The sequence below is a fragment of the Staurois parvus genome, unplaced genomic scaffold (assembly GCF_062004578.1).
Source record: "Staurois parvus isolate SC_StPar_1 unplaced genomic scaffold, SC_StPar_1.0 ptg000347l, whole genome shotgun sequence".
Taxonomy (NCBI): Eukaryota; Metazoa; Chordata; class Amphibia; order Anura; family Ranidae; genus Staurois; species Staurois parvus.
Window position 1 is genome coordinate 5,339,307 of NW_028318143.1, and position 20,796 is coordinate 5,360,102.

The 20,796-nt window shown below is 47.3% G+C and overlaps 1 protein-coding gene across 1 annotated transcript in view; it reads right to left on the reverse strand.

The window, feature by feature from the left end:
- Positions 1-20,015: 20,015 nt before the first annotated feature.
- Positions 20,016-20,796, reverse strand: part of LOC149456804 (vitellogenin-A2-like) — a 31,944-nt gene continuing 31,163 nt past the window's right edge. Inside the window, exon 35 of the mRNA XM_089684364.1 lies at positions 20,016-20,284. Within this exon, the coding sequence (XP_089540490.1) occupies positions 20,175-20,284 (110 nt within the window). The 3' untranslated portion in view covers positions 20,016-20,174. The remainder of the gene's footprint in view (positions 20,285-20,796) is intronic.

Sequence of the window (20,796 nt, forward strand, 5' to 3'; positions counted from 1 at the left end):
GAAACACCCTTTTATAAGTTAAATTCGCAGCGAATATATTCGACTCAAATCGATTTTTTTCCACGAATTCGCCGAATCAGCCGAATCAAATTTTTGAATAATTCGCTCATCTCTAGTAGTGATGTGACATCCATGCTGATATGTCGCTTAGTAAATTCGTGATACATGAGGAGATTGAGGGGGTGAGCTGGGGAGTGGAGAGATAGATCTGTGTGTCATCAGCATAGAGATGGTATTAGACGCCATGGGAGGTTATCAGTTGGCCCAGGGAGGAGGTATAGAGTGAGAAAAGGAGGGGCCCAAGAACAGAACCTTGGGGTACAGAAAGAGGAAGTGGAGCGGAGGAAAAGGAGTTGTATGTGACACTGAATGTCAGGGATCCCGGGTCCTCGGCGGTGCGCGCATGCGCAGACGGCCGATCTGTCCCGGCCGACGATCGCGGCGGCGGCCGCGCATGCGCAGTAGCGATCGCGGCCGCACCAATGGGAGAGCAGGGCGCTCTATTTAAAGCTGCCCTGTGCATCTCCAGGTTGCCGCAAGGTCTTGTTCCTGGTTCTGTAAGTACGCTTCCTAGTTGCCAAACTCTGCCTGTTCTGACTTATGCTGACCCTCTCCTGCTCTGACCCCGGCTCGTCCTTGACAATCCTCCTGCCAGACCCTCTGCACCGCGCTGCCCGCTACCTGCTGATCCTGGCTTGTGACCCCGACCATTCTCCGCTTACTCCCCCTGTACCACGCTGCCCGCACAATACCGACCCGGCTAGTCTGACCTCGCTCGCTCCTAGCTGTCACCCATCCATCCCGCTCGGATCGGGATCTGGCATCCGTCCATCCCGCTCGGTTCGGAATCTGCCATCCCATCCATCCGCTCGGATCGGACCTGTCGTCCCCTTCGCAGCAGGCTCATCCTGGGCACATACCCCCAGCGGGACCCCTCTACCACCGCCGGGGGTGCCCAGGGGCGCGACCTGGTCTCAGTCTTGCACCAAGTCCATCCCCACCATCAGGGGCCCTGGTGAAAAGGCAGACTGGGACTTAGACTCCGCGTCCTGGGAAACCCCGTGCTGTGGACCGCTAGAGATCCCGTTGGGCGGAGCCTGACAGTACCTTGCGGCCATGACTGAGCCTGGAAGGGGAACGTCCCCTCTGGATGACATCTGCCGACAGATGGAGACCCTTACATTAGGAATTAGGGGTCTACAGGAGGGTTATACTAGATTGGACGGTCGCATGCAAACCATAGCTACATCTACCGGGGGGTCTGGGGAACCCACTAGGGAGACACCAGGGTTGTTACCCGCACCTGAACCCCGTGTCCCCACACCAGAACGTTTTTCCGGAGACCGAAGTAGATTCAGGGCCTTTCGTAGCTCCTGTCAGCTATACTTTGACCTCCAGCCTCGGACCTTTTTCTCCGAATCAGTGAAGGTAGGGTTCATCATTGCCCTACTACGGGGTGGACCCCAAGACTGGGCCCACCGGCTCCTAGAGAATCAAGACCCGCTGTTTAGGTCAATGACAGTATTTTTTGAAGCTATGGCCCTCTTGTATGACGACCCGCTGCGCACCGCAACGGCCGAGAGGGCCCTATATACACTCAGGCAGGGTCACCAGACAGTGGAGGACTATGCCGCCGAATTCAGGCGTTGGCTTAGTGACAGCCAATGGAATGAGGCGGCTTTGCACCACCAGTTCCGCATTGGGTTAGCTGAATCACTGAAGGACGAATTGGCCCGAATAGACATACCTAGTACTTTGGAGGCCCTAATAGCATTGACTATTCGAATTGACCGCCGGTTGCGGGAGCGCAGGCAGGAAAAGTGCAACCAAGGACAAGGACCAATTGAAACACCCCCTCAGGCTTCAACCCAGTTCCAGCCGGCAAGCCAGAATCAGGATGCTATGGATACACCCAAGACCGGGCCACCGGGAAGGACACGGCTGACACTTACACCTGAGGAACGCCAGAGGCGTCTTACCAACCATCTCTGTCTATACTGTGGGGGAGCAGGCCATGTGGTACGTACCTGTCCAGCCAAGGGGGGTAAGTGTTCCGCTGTTTTTTCTACAATCAATTCTACCAGTGTGGGCAACTCTAGTTATCTAGCGGTACCTGTGTCACTTCAGCTGCCGGGGAGAACGGTGGTGACCACAGCAATTGTGGATTCTGGGGCGTGTAGTTGCTTCATAGATTTAGACTTTGCAGTTCAGCAACAAATCCCCCTACAAGCAAAGGAGGTGGGATTGAATATTTTCCTGGCAGATGGTTCCCGTATTAAGTCAGGGGTGGTGGACCATGAAACCCCACCTATCCGTACCACTATATCGACCCATCATGAAGAAATCCTTCGGTTAGACGCCATAGCGTCCCCATTATTTCCAATTATTTTGGGGCTCCCGTGGTTACGAGCCCATAATCCCCAGGTGGACTGGAAGACGGGTTCTATCCAGTTCCTCTCCACATACTGCCAGCAGCATTGCCTCCCTAAGACCTCCCTGATTCCGGAGACCTTGTTGTGTCTAGAGACAGATGTGGAACTGGCGCAAGTCATTCCTTCGGCCTACCATCATTTTTTGGATGTGTTTAGCAAGCGGGGGGCGGACACTCTCCCCCCGCACCGAGGTTATGACTGCCCAATTGATCTCCTCCCAGGGTCGGAGATTCCATTTGGGCGGATATTCCCCTTATCCGAGCGGGAGTTAGGGGTATTGAGGGAATATATCGATGAAAACCTCCATAAGGGGTTTATTAGACCCTCCACGTCGCCAGCTGGGGCGGGCATTTTCTTTGTGGAGAAAAAGGACAAGTCCCTCCGGCCCTGCGTAGATTACCGGGACTTGAATAAAGTCACGGTGAAGAACCGTTACCCGCTACCACTAGTCCCCGAACTTTTTCAGAGGTTGAAGTCAGCATCTGTCTTCACTAAATTAGACTTGAGAGGTGCCTATAATTTAGTCCGTATCAGAGAGGGGGACGAGTGGAAGACAGCATTCCGTACCAGATTCGGACACTATGAATATTTGGTTATGCCCTTCGGCCTATGCAACGCTCCAGCCACCTTCCAGCATTTCATAAACGATGTGTTCAGGGACTATCTGGATGTCTTCGTCATTGTATACCTAGACGATATCCTTATCTTTTCCCCAACCTTGGAGGACCATAGGGGTCATGTGAAGCGCGTGTTAGAACGGCTCCGCCAGCACAGCTTGTATGCCAAGGCAGACAAGTGCTGTTTTGAACAGAGTAGTATTTCATTTCTGGGCCTAACTATCTCGCCCACGGGAATAGCCATGGATCCCCAAAAGGTTTCGGCCATCTTAGACTGGCCAGCCCCCACCGATAAGAAAGCGGTCCAACGCTTTATTGGCTTCGCGAACTTTTATAGGAAGTTCATTAAGAACTTTTCGGGCCTAGTATCCCCTATCACCCAGCTGACCAGGCAGGGGGTCCGCTTCCAGTGGACGCCTGAGGCACAGAGGGCATTCGAAGCTCTAAAAGAGTTGTTTACGGCAGCTCCTATTCTGAGCCACCCTGATTCGTCCTTGCCATATATCTTGGAGGTAGACGCATCCGAGAATGCGGTCGGGGCGATCCTGTCCCAGAGGAAGGGCATCAAAGAGCTTGTGCACCCGGTGGCTTTCTTCTCCAGGAAACTAACTCCTGCTGAAAGGAATTACGATATCGGGGATCGGGAACTCTTGGCGATCAAGGTGGCACTAGAAGAATGGAGATACCTGTTAGAGGGGGCGGTACACCCGATATTGATTTTCACGGATCACAAGAACCTAGAGTATTTGAGAACAGCTAAACGTCTGAGGCCACGTCAGGCCAGGTGGGCACTGTTCTTTTCACGGTTCTTTTTCCATATAACTTATAGGCCAGGGTCTAAGAATACGAAACCTGATGCGCTCTCCCGCATGTTTGGGGACCCCGAAGAGAGTCCCAAGCCGGACACCATCCTGACCCCAGGGAATTTCCTAGCCCTCCAATCAGAGCTTCATTCTCAATTGCAGACCGCATCCGTAGGTATGCAAGGCCCACCCGGAGTCCCCTTACTAAATAGGGAGGGACTCCTCTGGAAGGAGGATCAGATTGTGGTCCCTGAGGAAGCCCGTACACTGGTATTGGGATACTGCCATGATCACCCACTGGCCGGGCACTTTGGGGTACGCAAGACCTTGGAGCTGTTACAGCGTACCTTCTGGTGGCCTAATATGGCCAGAGAGTGCGAAACTTACGTAAAAACCTGTCCTGTTTGTCAGAGGAACAAGCCTACTAGGAATAAGGCTTGGGGTCTCTTGCGTCCATTACCAATACCCGACAGACCATGGACAATGATTTCCATTGACTTTATCGTGGAACTTCCACCCTCTCAGGACCACACAGCAATCTTCGTGATTGTAGACCGCCTGTCCAAGATGGCCCATTTTGTACCTCTAAAGGACACACCTACGGCCCTTGAGACAGCACGTGTGTTTATTAAAGAAGTGGTAAGACTCCACGGAATTCCTAGGGATATTGTTTCTGACAGAGGGGTTCAATTTACATCCAGGTTCTGGAAAGCTTTATGTGATACCCTGGGAATTAAGCTGTCATTCTCCTCTGCTTACCACCCACAGACCAATGGCCAGACGGAGCGTACAAACCAGACCCTAGAGCAGTACCTCAGGTGCTATACCACCTTCCTCCAAGATGACTGGTTTACTCTCCTGCCACTTGCGGAATTCGCATATAACAATGCGAGTCACTCGGCTACTGGACAGTCCCCGTTTTTCGCAAACTATGGGTTCCACCCTGTATTCCTGCCAGATCTGATCCCGGAGGTCGCAGTCCCGGCCACGCAGGATATGTTGAACTTTTTGTCAACCAATAGTAAGGTATTGCAGGAAGCAATGGCAAAGGCCCAGGGTGACAATAAGAGGGCATTTGATAAGAAGAGAAGGGGGGAATTGAGTTTGCAGCCAGAGGACCAGGTTTGGTTGTCCACCACAAATTTGAAAATGTCCTGCCCATCGAAGAAACTGGCTCCCAAATTCTTGGGGCCCTTTCGTGTGAAACGTAAGATCAACGAGGTGGCATACGAGCTTGCACTGCCTGAGTCTATGAAGGTTCATCCGGTCTTCCACGTGTCCCTGTTGAAACCAGCAACTCCAGATCCCTTCCCGGATCGAAGGTCTAAACCACCGGAGGCAGTAGACGTGGATGGGGAGGAGGAGTTTGAAGTTGAAGCTATCTTAGATTGTAGGAAGAGGGGAGGCCGAACTCAATTTCTGGTTAAATGGAAAGGATATGGGGCGGAGGAAAATTCATGGGAGCCGGCCCAAAATGTGCACGCCCCAAGACTTGTGCGGGAATTTTTTCAGAACCAGCCGTTCGGTAGGGGGCGGTTGGGCATCCGGAGGTTGCCCGTAGGGGGGGGGCAATGTCAGGGATCCCGGGTCCTCGGCGGTGCGCGCATGCGCAGACGGCCGATCGCGATCGCGGCCGCACCAATGGGAGAGCAGGGCGCTCTATTTAAAGCTGCCCTGTGCATCTCCAGGTTGCCGCAAGGTCTTGTTCCTGGTTCTGTAAGTACGCTTCCTAGTTGCCAAACTCTGCCTGTTCTGACTTATGCTGACCCTCTCCTGCTCTGACCCCGGCTCGTCCTTGACAATCCTCCTGCCTGACCCTCTGCACCGCGCTGCCCGCTACCTGCTGATCCTGGCTTGTGACCCCGACCATTCTCCGCTTACTCCCCCTGTACCACGCTGCCCGCACAATACCGACCCGGCTAGTCTGACCTCGCTCGCTCCTAGCTGTCACCCATCCATCCCGCTCGGATCGGGATCTGGCATCCGTCCATCCCGCTCGGTTCGGAATCTGCCATCCCATCCATCTGCTCGGATCGGACCTGTCGTCCCCTTCGCAGCAGGCTCATCCTGGGCACATACCCCCAGCGGGACCCCTCTACCACCGCCGGGGGTGCCCAGGGGCGCGACCTGGTCTCAGTCTTGCACCAAGTCCATCCCCACCATCAGGGGCCCTGGTGAAAAGGCAGACTGGGACTTAGACTCCGCGTCCTGGGAAACCCCGTGCTGTGGACCGCTAGAGATCCCGTTGGGCGGAGCCTGACAGTGAAAGTGCGCTGAGAAAGGTAAGAGGAGAACCAGGAGAGATCAGAGTCACGGAGGCCGATGGAGTGGAGTTTACTGAGGAGGAGCGGGTGGTCGACTGTGTCAAAGGCAGCAGAAAGGTCAAGGAGTATGAGTATGGAGTAATGGCCGTTGGTCTTAGCAGTTAGTAGGTCATTAGTGAGTTTTAGTAGGGCAGTTTCTGTGGAATGTTGTGGGCGGAAGCCAGACTGTCGGGGATCAAGGAGGTTGTTGTCGGTGAGGTAGTAGTTCATACGGTTGTGAACCAGGCACTTGAGAAGCTTGGAGGCGAACGGGAGCAGGGAGATGGGTCTTAAGTTATTCAAAGAGGTGGGATCCAGCGAGGGTTTTTTGAGGATGGGGGTAACCAGTGCATGTTTGAGTGGGGAGGGAAAGGTGCCCATGGAGAGTGAGAGGTTGAAGATGTGGGTTAGAAAGTTTAGGATAGAACAGGAAGGAGGCTGCAACAGTCGTGAGGGGACAGGATCCAGGGGACAGGTGGTGAAGAGCGCCTTGGAAAGGAGTTGGGTAACTTCCTTGGTGGTAACAGGGTCGAAGGAGGAGAGTGTTGAGTTTGGCGTTGGGCCTGGTATGTTGGTTAGAGGAGGAAGCTTGACACTAGAGATCTCATCACGAATTGTGTCGATCTTCTTCTTGAAGTGACTGGCAATCTCCTGTGTAGTAAGTAAGTTGGTGGAGGCAGTGGGGGGTGGAGTAAGGAATTAAGAGTAGAGAAGAGTTGACGAGGATTGGATGAGAGGGTCTTGATGAGAGTGTTATAGTAGGTTTGCTTAGCAGCGTGGAGGCTGGAGTTGTATTTGAGAAGAGCAGATTTGTAGAGGGTAAAATGTTTCAGGGATTTTGTTTTACGCCATGCTCGCTCAAGAGTGCGGCTGCATCTCTTGAGACTTCTGGTGTCATCTGTTTGCCATGGTTGCGACAGGCGAGGACATCGAGAAAGAGTGGAACTGGGCCCGGGGGTCGGTAGATGACTGCGATCCTCAGATAAACAGGAGAAAAAAGACGAATACAGTGCACTTCAAAAGAGCGAAGGGACAAAGCTGGAGGGGCAGGAAGAACCTGGAACGTGCTTTGAGGGGAAAGAAGAAATCCGACTCCGCCCCCTTTTCGCCAGCTGGGTCTGGTCAAGAGAGCCCAGAGGAGGCCGCCATGGGAGAGTGCAGCTAAGGAGTCAGAGTTGGAATCTTGGAGACAGGTTTCAGTAATAGCAAGAAGGTTGAGGGAGTGGGAGAGGAAGAGGTCATTGATAGTAGAGAGTTTGTTAGAGGCTGAGCGGGCATTTCAGAGGGCACATAGGATGGAGGGGTTGGTGCATGGAAGCAGGGGAATTGAGATGAGAGAGTGAGGGTTGTGGCTGCGGCCAGAGAGGTGAGGCTGCTGCTTCTGTGGGTTGGAGTTTGATGGTGGAGGGCCCAGGGTTTGGGGCAATGTCTCCAGAAGTTAGTAATAATAGGAGGGTGAGGGAGGTGAGGTGGGAGCGAGATTTATGAGGGCAAATGCCACAGTGCTTTTGTAGTGGTGACATTATGTGGACCAAGAGAAAGCAGGAGATAAGTAGATATACTTTCACACTTTCCTTTCCTAATATTTTTGTGCTGTTGTTTTTATTTTTTTGTGTGTATTGTTTTTCCCCAACCTTTTAAATTAAATCTTGCTGAGAGGAATATCAAATGTAGTTCCAATAATTTTCAGCAGCAGGGCCGGATTTAGCCTATCTGATCTGGGGGTACAGAAAAATAGGTCAGGGGGCATAATGTCAATAGTGTGACAGAGATGCAAGGAACTAGTATTGCCTGTTCACCCAGCACTCTTCTACACCACAAGCCACAACCAAGATGTAACATCTGACAGGTGGTGCAGCGTGCGGTGCAGGAGCAGACAGGGAATGCCAGTACGTATTAGGCTGTCATTAGATTATTGATTAAATAGAACCTATGCCCTCTTATATCAGGTACCCCCTATTATAATCCCTCCTTACATCAGAGGTCCCAGAGTTCCCCCTTACATCAGGGTTCCTATATGAGTCCCCCTCACATCAGGTGTCCCCATCGGAGTGCCCCTATACATTAACTGTCCTCATCAGAGTGCCCCCTTACATCAAATGTCCCCATCAGAGTCCCCCCTTATATCAAATGTCCCCATCAGAATCCTGTTTACATCAATTGCTCCATCAGAGTGCCTATTCACATCACATGCCCCCATCAGAGTGCTCCTTACATCTATTGTCCACAGCAAGTTTCATGGATTAGTGGATGCACTCTCAGTGATCCAGGGGCACAACTAAAATCTGGAGGGCACACTTATCCCCTATATCAGTGATGGCGAACCCGTGGCACGCGTGCCACAACCGGCACGCCGAGCCTTATCTGTGGGCACGCCAGGAGAATACCGTATTTTTCGCTCCATAAGACGCACTTTTTTTCCCCCAAAAAAGGGGGGAAAATGTCAGTGCGTCTTATAGAGCGAATATAGAGCGGCCGGTCCGGTATTTCCACCGCCGCCGTGTCAGAATACCGGGCCGGCCGCTCAGCTCTGCAGTGGGACCGTACCTGTCCCTCTATCCAGCGGCGCGCTGTCTTCCCGGCTTCTGTAGTGTGCGTGACAGCCGGGTCCCAAGTGCGCATGCGCAAGAAGCAGTGCTCTTTGTGAATGGTAAGGCGGTACCTGGGACACATGACAGATCCCAGAAGCCGCCGGACCAATCACAAAGCGCAGCGCTTCTCGCGCATGCGCACTGGGCATCCGGCTGTCCGACGAGCGCCCACACTACAGAAGCCGGGAAGACAGCGCGCGGCTGGATAAAGGAACAGGTAAGATAAAAGAAAAACTCTGCGGAAGTAAGAGCGGGTACCTGTCAAATTCAGGTACCCGCTCCCCCTCCCTCCTCAAAGGTCAGCAGTCATCTGTGCTGTCCGCAGTCTCTGGTCATCCCTGTGCTTTCCGCAGTCTCTGGTCATCCCTGTACTGTCCGCAGTCTCTGGTCATCTCCTGTACTGTCCGCAGTCTCTGGTCATCCCTGTACTGTGTCCGCAGTCTCTGGTCATCTCCTGTACTATGTCCGCAGTCTCTGGTCATCTCCTGTACTGTGTCCGCAGTCTCTGGTCATCCCTGTACTGTCCGCAGTCTCTGGTCATCCCTGTACTGTGTCCGCAGTCTCTGGTCATCCCTGTACTGTCCGCAGTCTCTGGTCATCTCCTGTACTGTTCGCAGTCTCTGGTCATCTCCTGTACTGTTCGCAGTCTCTGGTCATCTCCTGTACTGTTCGCAGTCTCTGGTCATCTCCTGTACTGTTCGCAGTCTCTGGTCATCTCCTGTACTGTTCGCAGTCTCTGGTCATCTCCTGTACTGTTCGCAGTCTCTGGTCATCTCCTGTACTGTTCGCAGTCTCTGGTCATCTCCTGTACTGTTCGCAGTCTCTGGTCATCTCCTGTACTGTCCGCAGTCTCTGGTCATCTCCTGTACTGTTCGCAGTCTCTGGTCATCTCTTGTACTGTGTCCGCAGTCTCTGGTCATCTCCTGTATAATTGAAAGCTCTCTTATTGTGTTTTTCTTTTAAGACAAAAGCTGTTAATTAGTTTGCACTACTGTACGAGTTGTTTTTTCTAAACCAAAAGCTTGATATTCAGGTTTCATTGCAGTGTTGGCACTTTGAAAGAAATAAGTTGGTTTTGGGTTGCAGTTTGGGCACTCGGGCTCAAAAAGGTTCGCCATCACTGCCCTATATCATGTCAGTTGACCAGTACTGGAAAACGAAATGTGAACCTATAGAGTATAAAAGTCCTGCTTTAGAGTAGACACCACAAAAAAACTTTCTATCACTCTTGTTAGCCAGAAAAGCTTCTTCTCCGCTTCTCTCTGATTTAAGCTTCACTTTTTTACCCAGGATAAATTTTCCCCAGCTTCACAGCTATGCCCTACTAGATGTCATTCCATTATCCAATAAGCTGTCCACAGTCTCAGTAGGAATGTTTTCACAAGATACGGAATGGCAATTGCTGGGGCTTCAACTGAGAAAAGTCAATCCCTGTAACAAAGTAAAGCTAGATCATTCAAGAGTGAAATTATAGTTATGTTGGGATGATTGCTCTTTAATAGGACTCTTACTTTTCAAAGTTTAAAATGGAATACAGGTTCACTCTAACTCACGGACATTGCATCATTGGTATGATAATAGAGGCAAGCAGGACTTGATTAGGCATAAAGCCCAAAAAAACCTCACATTTTAAAAACATTTCTTTCTTTATTCATATTACAGAGTTAGGACTCCTTCACATGGGGTGTACTAAAGTGTATACCCATTGACTGCCATGTTTACCTACTCAGGGTTGCATAGGTGTTCCATGCGTCTCCATTCAAGCAGTATCATTGATGTAAATTGGGACACAGTGGCTTCATGGACACAGACACTGCTCCCAATGTCACTTCTGTGTGGGTGCAGGTGTATAGTCTCAAACGCACATTGTCTGCATTCTGGGCTGTGCACCTACAAGGATGTCAGATTGGAAGCAGAGTCTGTGTCTGTGCAGCCACTACGTCCCAGTTGACATCAATGTGCTTCCTGCATGGGAATACACAGAACACTTGTGCATCTATATGTGGGTATACATGGTCCTCCATGGACATATGCTTTAGTGAACGAGGCCTAAGTTACAGTATGTTCATCTACATAGTTACTGGTATATGTGTTCCCCACACCCTCAATGTGTACTGTTCAATGACTCACCCCAAGGGACACCTAAATAATCAAAATCTTTCATATTCTTTAAATTACTGGCAGCCCAAATAAGAATCCCTAGGGCCTGGAAGAACCCAGTGACCTCTTATGTCTTGGATAATGACACATACAAAATTAGCCAATATACTAAAAGACAAACAACAACATTTCAAAAAGATATGGAAGCCGTGGATTGAATTCTTTGCTTGAAATCATAGCCTCGTGTTTACTCCTGGGCTCTATTCCTTCCCTACTCCAAGATGGAGACACTGCACATTCTTTTTTCTCTTACTGGTCTTTCCCTTTCCTCTTTACTTGGGCCTCTGGCCAACCTCAATGCCTTGGTCTCTGTCGTGTGACAATCATATTTTAATTGAAGTGATCAAGGCCTGTGTAGCCCTGTTTTGGGGGGGGTTATGTGAAATGGCCCACACCAAACAAGCTATGGCGCTAACCTGTATATGAGTAGGCAATCCTGAGCCTTCGCTATATGGAAGAGGGGGGTTGTGATAATACAAATGGCAGTGCCTCCACCTAAAATAGGGATCCTGCAATTGAGGAGACTCACCCCTTTCTAGGAATGTAACAGGTAGACAACCTAAAGTAACTATACATAGCAGTATTAATGCACCCAGCTTATATTTCTAACATGAAAACATGTCACCACACCTGTATGAGATTAATGCAAAGTTTATATAAAGCAGCCACATAAAACAGGATGCATAAGAATAACATTCAGGAATTACAATTCAGCATAAATTGGGAGGTTGTAATTATACCCGGGTATATGTGCATGTAGTATACAGAATACCTCCTTCTAGGAGTTATAGCGCAGTCCGGTTGCAGGGGCCCCTGGAGAGGTGAGAGTCAATAAGATGCACACTTCCACTTTAGATGCTGTGATGGCGTCCAAGTAACATGCAGATGATTGCACTGCTTGTCTGAAGATCAGCGATGCATCACCTAAAAGGATAAAATGCCCTATCTATCCTCACTCTTAGTCCCTATCCCTAAACTGGGCTGTCACTGCAACCGGGCCTCTATCTGTCTAAGTGGCCGTCGGATGCCTAACCTACCTCTAGCCTAATCTATCCAACGCTCCCTATGCTAATCCTAGCTAAAAGGAGAGCCAGACCAATAAGGATGCTATGGCTTTAAGCAAAGAGGCTGCAAAGATACACTGCAATTAACAGAAAGTTCACCTGACAGTCTTATGCAGGTGAAAACACTGATCTATATATATATATATATATAGACAACTATAAGGATTCTGCAGTGTGTAAATAGAATAATGATAATGAACCACAACTCTCTCTCTTACAGAGATATTAGGGTTCCTATACAGAAGTTGAAATATAACAGAGGCAGACCTAATCTGCTTCAGTAACAACTACATAGATAACAGCCTTGTTAATCTGGATCATTACTCACAGAATCACCATACAGTTCTCCCCAGATACATAGCACATGGCAGGCTGGAACCCTCTGCCTGATACTTCCTGGAAAACAACTATATAACATCCTGGGGTTTCCTGACCTCCTTGTAGGGGCAGGAAGCACACCCAGGGACTTGTCTGTAATGGGACCTCTATGGTTGTGGCTGTATATGGATGTAAACAAACCACAACTAGTGTATAAAATAACAGTTCCCTACACTCTCCCCCTGGTGAAACCTTTACGTCCCGTCAAAGGAAGCTCACATTATATACAATAATGAAATTCAATTTCAAATACACAACGTTGTCCTCTCTCCATTACAATGGTTTGCTAAAGAAAACAACAGATTAGTATAAATACATGCCAGGTGATGCAAATACAGGTAGCATATTGACCAGATTAGATACTGCCCCTACCCAGGCATGGTATAGATGGGGCTGAGGAATGATGCTGGGATCTCCCAAAGTATCATAAGTCAAAACAGGTGGTGGATGTCTAACCCTGCCTCCTCTACGCACTTCCCTATGAGGTAATCCCTGATTTTCAGGTACTGAATGAGGGCTTTGTGTCATGGGAAGAGATGGCACTGATTGTGGAGTAGAACTAGATCCTTGGTTAGGCGTACTCCCTGACTCAGGCACAAACTCTGGAGATCTAGGGTTCAGTGACTCTCTTGGAAGAGGAGAAGCTGTTGGGCTCTGAATCTCAGGAACTACAGTCCAGTCACTCTCATTAGAGTCAGGAGGGTCAGTTGTAATGTTAGCCTGAGGTTGTGGGGAGTCCCTTCCCACAGTATCTTCTGAGTCATAAAGTGTATACCCATTGACGGCCATGTTTACCTACTCAGGGTTGCATAGGTGTTCCATGCGTCTCCATTCAAGCAGTATCATTGATGTAAATTGGGACACAGTGGCTTCATGGACACAGACACTGCTCCCAATGTCACTTCTGTGTGGGTGCAGGTGTATAGTCTCAAACGCACATTGTCTGCATTCTCGGCTGTGCACCTACAAGGATGTCAGATTGGAAGCAGAGTCTGTGTCTGTGCAGCCACTACGTCCCAGTTGACATCAATGTGCTTCCTGCATGGGAATACACAGAACACTTGTGCATCTACATGTGGGTATACATGGTCCTCCATTTACATATGCTTTAGTGAACGAGGCCTAAGTTACAGTATGTTCATCTACATAGTTACTGGTATACGTGTTCCCCACACCCTCAATGTGTACTGTTCAATGACTCACCCCAAGGGACACCTAAATAATCAAAATCTTTCATATTCTTTAAATTACTGGCAGCCCAAATAAGAATCCCTAGGGCCTGGAAGAACCCAGTGACCTCTTATGTCTTGGATAATGACACATACAAAATTAGCCAATATACTAAAAGACAAACAACAACATTTCAAAAAGATATGGAAGCCGTGGATTGAATTCTTTGCTTGAAATCATAGCCTCGTGTTTACTCCTGGGCTCTATTCCTTCCCTACTCCAAGATGGAGACACTGCACATTCTTTTTTCTCTTACTGGTCTTTCCCTTTCCTCTTTACTTGGGCCTCTGGCCAACCTCAATGCCTTGGTCTCTGTCGTGTGACAATCATATTTTAATTGAAGTGATCAAGACCTGTATAATTGCCTTAGCAATGCATCTTAGAAATCTTCATGGCAGGAATGTGTCATATTTGGTTATTGTCACAACTTTCTCTTTACCTGTTTTGTACAAAAACTGAATAAAAACTATTGAAAGAAAAAGCATGCCTAAACAGTACTGCTTAGGATGTTTGGGATGGGAGAGTTGAAGTGCTCTGAAGTACTCTTTCCATTCTGGGGTGAAGACATATAAACATGGGGTAGATGAGGCACAGGTTACAAAAGGGAGAGTGCAAGAAAGCAGAGTAGAAGAGAAAGGTAATAGGGAGAGATTACTGGTCCAATATTAATGGAAGACAAGGGAGATAGTAAAGGAAAAAAGGAAAAGTGGGGAAGAAACAGGAATGTGGGGAGATGAAATGAGCTACGAAGGGAAGGGGTAGGGAAGATAGGTAGGGAAAGACAGGGATCTCCCCTAACTGCATGATGGAGGAACAACAGTGGTATTTAGGTGCAGCAAAGCAGTAGAGCCTTATAATCATCCAAGAAGATGAAAGCATTCCAAATAGACTAATTTAAAGGGGTTTTAATGTTCGTTTTGGGAGGAATGGATAAGTTCTTCAATCATCCTACACCTATCATAGGTGGGGAAGAGTTTTTCCATTTAAGGGGGATGCAGGCCTTGGTTGTATTTAGTAGATGACAGAGAAATTACCTGGTATCACACTTTTTTATCCCCATTTTTAGTCTTGTACCTCTGCATGCTATGATCTGTTACTGATTATTGCTAGGCGATACCTTAAAATAACTCTTTTTTATTATTATACAGGATTTATATAGCGGCAACAGTTTGCTCAGAGCTTTACAATATAAAGGGAGAAAATACAGCAATGATACAGTTCAATACAAGAGGGATAGGAGGGCCCTGCTCTTTGGAGCTTACAATCTAAAAGGGAGCACTGGTAGTACAAAAGGTAATAACTGTGGGGGATGGACTGATAGGAGAGATAGAAGATTTGGTTATTAGCTGAAGGCTGGATAGGCTTCCCTGAAGAGATAGGTTTTCAGAGATCACCTAAAAGTGAGCAGAGTAGGCGATAGATGGATAGATTGGGGTAGAGAGTTCCAGAGGATGGGGGAGGCTCTGGAGAAGTCTTGGAGATGAGTATGGGAGGAGGAGACAAGGGAGCTAGAGAGCAGGAGATCATAGGAGGAGCAGAGAGGATGGTTTGGGTGATATTTGGAGACAAGATTGGTGATGTAATTTGAGGCATAGTTGTAAATGGCTTTATATGTTTTGAATTTTATCCGTTGGGCAATGGGAAGCCAGTAGAGGGATTGGCAGAGAGGGATGGCAGATATGCAACAGTTGGTAAGGTGGATGAGTCTGGCAGCAGCATTCATGGTAGACTGAAGAGGAGATAGCCTGTGAGTAGGCAGGACAATGAGGAGGGAGTTACAATAGTCAAGGCGAGAGATCACAAGGGAGTGAATAAATAAAATAACATAAAATGGTGTAGCACTAACACATATTAATTATATACACTGAAAAAATATATATGTACATAAATCATAAATAGCAAAATCTGTAGTGATATGATCCCTTTCAGGATCCAATGGTGAAAATATATAAAGTGATACGTGAAATACCAGAAATATTCCTGTATGAGTGAAAACACAGATGCACAAATCCTCAAACCCCCATATCCCCAAATGAGGGATCAAAAGGTACAAAAAATAACCGCAAGAGATCTCATCAATGGTGGCACTTATTCCTCTCAGGTCCCCTCCAGATACAGGTATCCGCAATACAGCTCACTCTCCCATAAAGGATCATATTAATAAAACAGAAAGATCCTCCATAGTGTAATCATGTTTATTAATAAACAAACATTAAAAATGCCAATTGCCCACTCACATATCCTCCATAGAACATCAGTTTTTACACCTCATGCTATGGGTGTACTGCATGGGTATTTTTGGTGTACCAAAATGGCTCCCACGCCGGAACTGCGTCACCGCGTAACGGAAACTCGTCGCTGCGTACCAACGCGTTGCGTCACGCTAACCACGCAGTGCCGAGTTTCCGGTACGCGGTGACATCAGTTCCGGCGTGGGCACCATTTTGGTACACCAAACTGCTAAAAAGAATATGAGAAATAGTTTCCTTATGAACAAGTCACCGTGTACCAACGCGTTGCGTCGCGCTAACCACACGGTGACGAGTTTCCGGTACGCGGTGACGTCAGTTCCGGCGTGGGTGCCATTTTGGTACACCAAAAATACCCATGCAGTACACCCATAGCATGAGGTGTAAAAGCTGATGTTCTATGGAGGATATGTGAGTGGGTATTGGCGTTTTTAATGTTTGTTTATTAATAAACATGATTACACTATGGAGGATCTTTCTGTTTTATTAATATGATCCTTTATGGCAGAGTGAGCTGTATTGCGGATACCTGTATCTGGAGGGGACCTGAGAGGAATAAGTGCCACCATTGATGGGATCTCTTGCGGTTATTATCCTGTGACGAATTATTACCTGTAAGGATCGTGGTGTGATCCTAAAAGCGAGCTGGCCCTTGTGGTCACTGTGAGGAGGTGAGGGGGCATTTTGGCCATTTGAGGATTTTTTCACTATTGCTGTGATCACTTATTCACCTCATCACCTTCATGATATTCATCTGTGGATCACGTTTATACGTTTAATTAATTTTTTTATATTGGACATTTAATGTGGATTTATTAAGTTTTTTGTGATACTGTATATTATTTTTTGCACTTTCATCTATGTGGATGTTTATAACGTGGTTAAGTGTATTCATTTTATCTTAGCACATATCACTTTGGTAGGTTGATTATCCCCCTGGTAGGGGATTCACTTACGTGTACACTCCATCTTTTGTACCTTTTGATCCCTCATTTGGGGATATGGGGGGTTGGAGGATTTGTGCATCTGTGTTTTCATTCATACAGGAATATTCCTGGTATTCAACGTTTCACTTTATATATTTTCACCATTGGATCCTGAAAGGATTTTGCTATCTATGATTTATGTACATATACATTTTTTCAATGTATATAATTAATATGTGTTAGTGCTACACCATTTTATGTTATTTTGTATATACACCTATTAGGTTTAGGATTGGGTGTGAGCAGCTTTGGTTGAGGGATCATCCATTGAAGCGCAGGAGGATTTATTATTTTTATTTCCAAGGGAGTGAATAAGTTGCTTTATGGTATCAGAGGTTAAGAACGGGTGTATCTTGGAGTTGTTGTGGTGGTGAAGTCTACAAGGCAGTGATTGGATTTGGGGCTGAAAAGGCAGATGGGGGTCTAGGATTACATCTAGTACCCTGGCATGAGGGGAGGGACTGATGGTTGTACTATTGATCTTGATGGAGAAGAAAGGGGGGAGGGCACGGGCTGGAGGGAATAGTATGAGCTCTGTTTTAGAAAGATTTAGTTTGAGGAAGTGGAGTGACATCCATGCCAATATGTCACTTAGTAGGTTAGTAATGCGAGTGGAGACTGAAGGGGTGAGGTGAGGGGTAGAAAGATAGATTTGTGTGTCATCAGCATAGAGATGGTACTTAAAGCCATGGGAGTTTATCAAGTGACCAAGAGAGGAGGTGTAGATGGAGAAGAAAAGGAGCTCAAGGACAGAACCTTGAGGGACCCCTACAGAAAGAGGAAGTAGAGAGGAGGAGACCAAGTTATAGGTAATTCTTAAGGAGCGCTGCGATAGGTAAGAGGAGAACCAGGAGAGAGCAGAGTCTCTGAGGCCAAGAGAGTGGAGTTTTTTGACGAGGAGAGGATGGTCAACCGTATCAAAAGCCGCAGAGGGGCCAAGTAGTAAGAGTACGGAGTAGTGGCCATTGGTTTTAGCAGTTAGTAATTAATTCTTGAGTTTTAGTAGGGCAGTTTCAGTGGAATGTAGTGAGCAACAGCAGACTGCAAAGAGTCAAGAAGGTTGTTGTCAGTGAGGTAGGAGCTCAGATGATTGTAGACCAGGTGTTCTAAGAATTTAGAGGTAAATGGCAGCAGGGAGATGGGTCTTAAGTTGTTCAGGTCGGTGGGGTCCAGGGAGGGCTGTTTAAGTAAGAGAGTGATCTGTGTATGCTTTAGAGGGGTGGGGAAGGCACCAGTAGAGAGGGAGAGATTGAAGATGTGAGTGAGGGAGCATAGGATGGAAGAAGAGGGTGACCGTAGTAGTTGTGAGGGGACAGGATCCAGGGGGGCACATGATGAGACAGGCTTCTGAGAAAACCTTAGTGACCTCTTTGGTAGTAGCAAGGTCAAAAGAGGAAAGTGTTGAGGGAGGTTTAGTATAAGGTATGCTAAGTGGAATGGATGTTTGTGCAATAGAGATGCCCCTACAAATTGCATCAATCTTGTTTTTTAAATGATTGGCAGCCTCGTGAGCAGTGAGTGAGGTACTGGGTGGAGGTGGAGAAAGTAGAGAGTTAAAAGTAGAGAAGAGACAACAAGGACTGGATAACAAGATATTAATAATAGTGACAAAGTAGGCTTGTTTGGCAGCATGGAGGGAGGAATTGTATTGTAAGAAAGTAGATTTATATAGTGTGAATGCTTGCTGGGATTTGGTTTTATGCCACAATCACTCGAGCGCACGACTATGTCTCTTAAAAGTTTGGGTGTTGTCAGTCTGCCAATGGTCGGAGCCTGATACCTCATGTGGTTAGAGGAGCAAGTGAGTCTAGTGTGGATGAAAGCGAACTGTTGTAGACAGTAATGGCCAGGTCAGGGCAGAAGAGGGGAGAGATTCTGTCATACAGGCAGTCAGTTGCAGATTGGAAAAGAAAAGAGTTAAAGTTGTGAAGGTTTCTGCGGGTAATTGTTTGCTGCTTGGATGGATAGGTGTTTGAAGACGAGGACACTTTGAAGGTGACGAGATTGTGATCAGAGAGAAGGAAAGGAGGTGTTGGTGAGGTGAAGGTGGGAGAAAACAAGGTCTAATGTATTCCCATTAGAGTGAGTGGAGGACTGTGTCCATTGTGTTAAGGCAAAAGATGAGGTTAGGTTGAAGAGTTGGGATGTAGCCGGGTTGTTCACATTAATGGGGATGCTAAAACTTCTCAGCAAAGATGCTGCTTCTGACCCTTATACTGCAGTGCCCTATACTGGCCTAGCTGAGTAAACAGCCACACCACTCAGTGCTGTGTCCTCATTGTATTGTAGAGAAGAAAAGGGGTTGTGTCTGACCAGGTCTGTTATAGTACTGGTACTGAGAGCTCTGGGTCTTTTCTGGAGAGAGCACATTCTTCCCAACCACTGTAAAAGAAAAGTGGAGGTATGACTAGGAAAATCGCTGTTGTTAGTACAGCGTCTGTCGGAATTCATATTTATTTCTGTGACTTTAAAGCTGAAGTTTAGGTATGGCAATCTTTATGCAGTTACATTGGTCCAGCATGGACAAATGTAAGTATTTATGCACCATACCTGTGGGATCCCTCTGGAAGCTGGAAATCACTGTGGTAGGCACTATTGGTACATTGATTACTGCTAGCGTCTTGGTCCCAGAAGCTGCCCTTCTGCTCACTGAGCCCAGGCAGTCATTTGCTTGGCATGTGTGTCGCCCAGAGAACCCTTTACACTTTCTCAGCAAATGCAAAGCATTCCCTAATTCCCATTTTCTCCCTGCCTCTACACCTCATCTAATCAGAGAATGATTTGCATTCACTGAGCAAATGCAAAGTGTTTTGTTAATGGCATCCGTGCCGAGCAAACAACCCCCTGTGTTCAGCAGGGCAGCAGGACCCAAAGGCTAGTGGAGATCACTATAGTAGGTGTGCCTACTACAATGATTTCTAGCTTCCATGGGGATCCTACAGGTATGACACATACTTTTAGTAGTCCAAGCTGGACCAAGTAACTGAATAAAATTCCATACCTAAACTTGTGTTTTTATTACTGTTTAAACTTGAAATTTCTAAAATACAGTAAAATGTAATTACTGGAATAACCAGTTACAGCTTCTTCATCCATAACTCTCCTCTTTCACAGTTTTCTGTTTATTACTGCAGTACAGCTGCTCATTACGGTAGACCATTCATACAAATCTTTAATGGCAAAGGAAATCAGAACAGCAGTATTTCGGAATGCAAACTTTTTATTGGGAATGAAATACATTACAAAGAAGAGATTACTTCCTGGGATAACCCTGAAGTGAAAATCATGTCTCTGTGGGCTACACAGATTATACAGGGAATTAAAGTATGGTCCAATAATAAAGTGGTGGTGTCATATCAGATTAGGATGAGCACGATTCACATTCGCAGGCAGTGTGGGCTTCTACAATTTCTGTGATATCTTCAGGTTTGTCTAGGTATGCCTGTCCTTCAGCCAGGTCCACAGTTGACTCTACAGGGAGAAGACACATTATACATGATAAATTAGAGTTCATAAAAAATCAAAGTGCTGTGTAGAGTCTCCACGCTTGAAGCCTAAAACAAATGCAGAAATAACTGTCTAAAAACAAACCACTGCAACTATTAAGATTCAAACGATTGTATGAGCGGTCCTAACAGGGGCGGACTGACCATTTGGAAACTCTGGCACTGCCCGAGGGCCCGGGGTCAGTAGGGGGCCCCATGAGATGCCCCTGGTACCTTTTTAATAGGCTTTTTTGAGTTTGGGCAAGGACACAGGGGCCCCATGATCCCCTATTGCCCGGGGGCCCCATGAGTTGTCAGTCCGCCCCTGGGTCCTAACAATTTTTCTCTTGCATATGTCTGTAAAAGCTTGTTGTGATTGGTTAAATTGTTTATAAGGAAACTATTTCTCAGCTACTTTTTAGCAGTAGGTAGGCGAAGGTTTTTAAAGAAACAAATGTAATAATATAAAGCAGTGGTCTTCAAACTGTAGCCCATTAG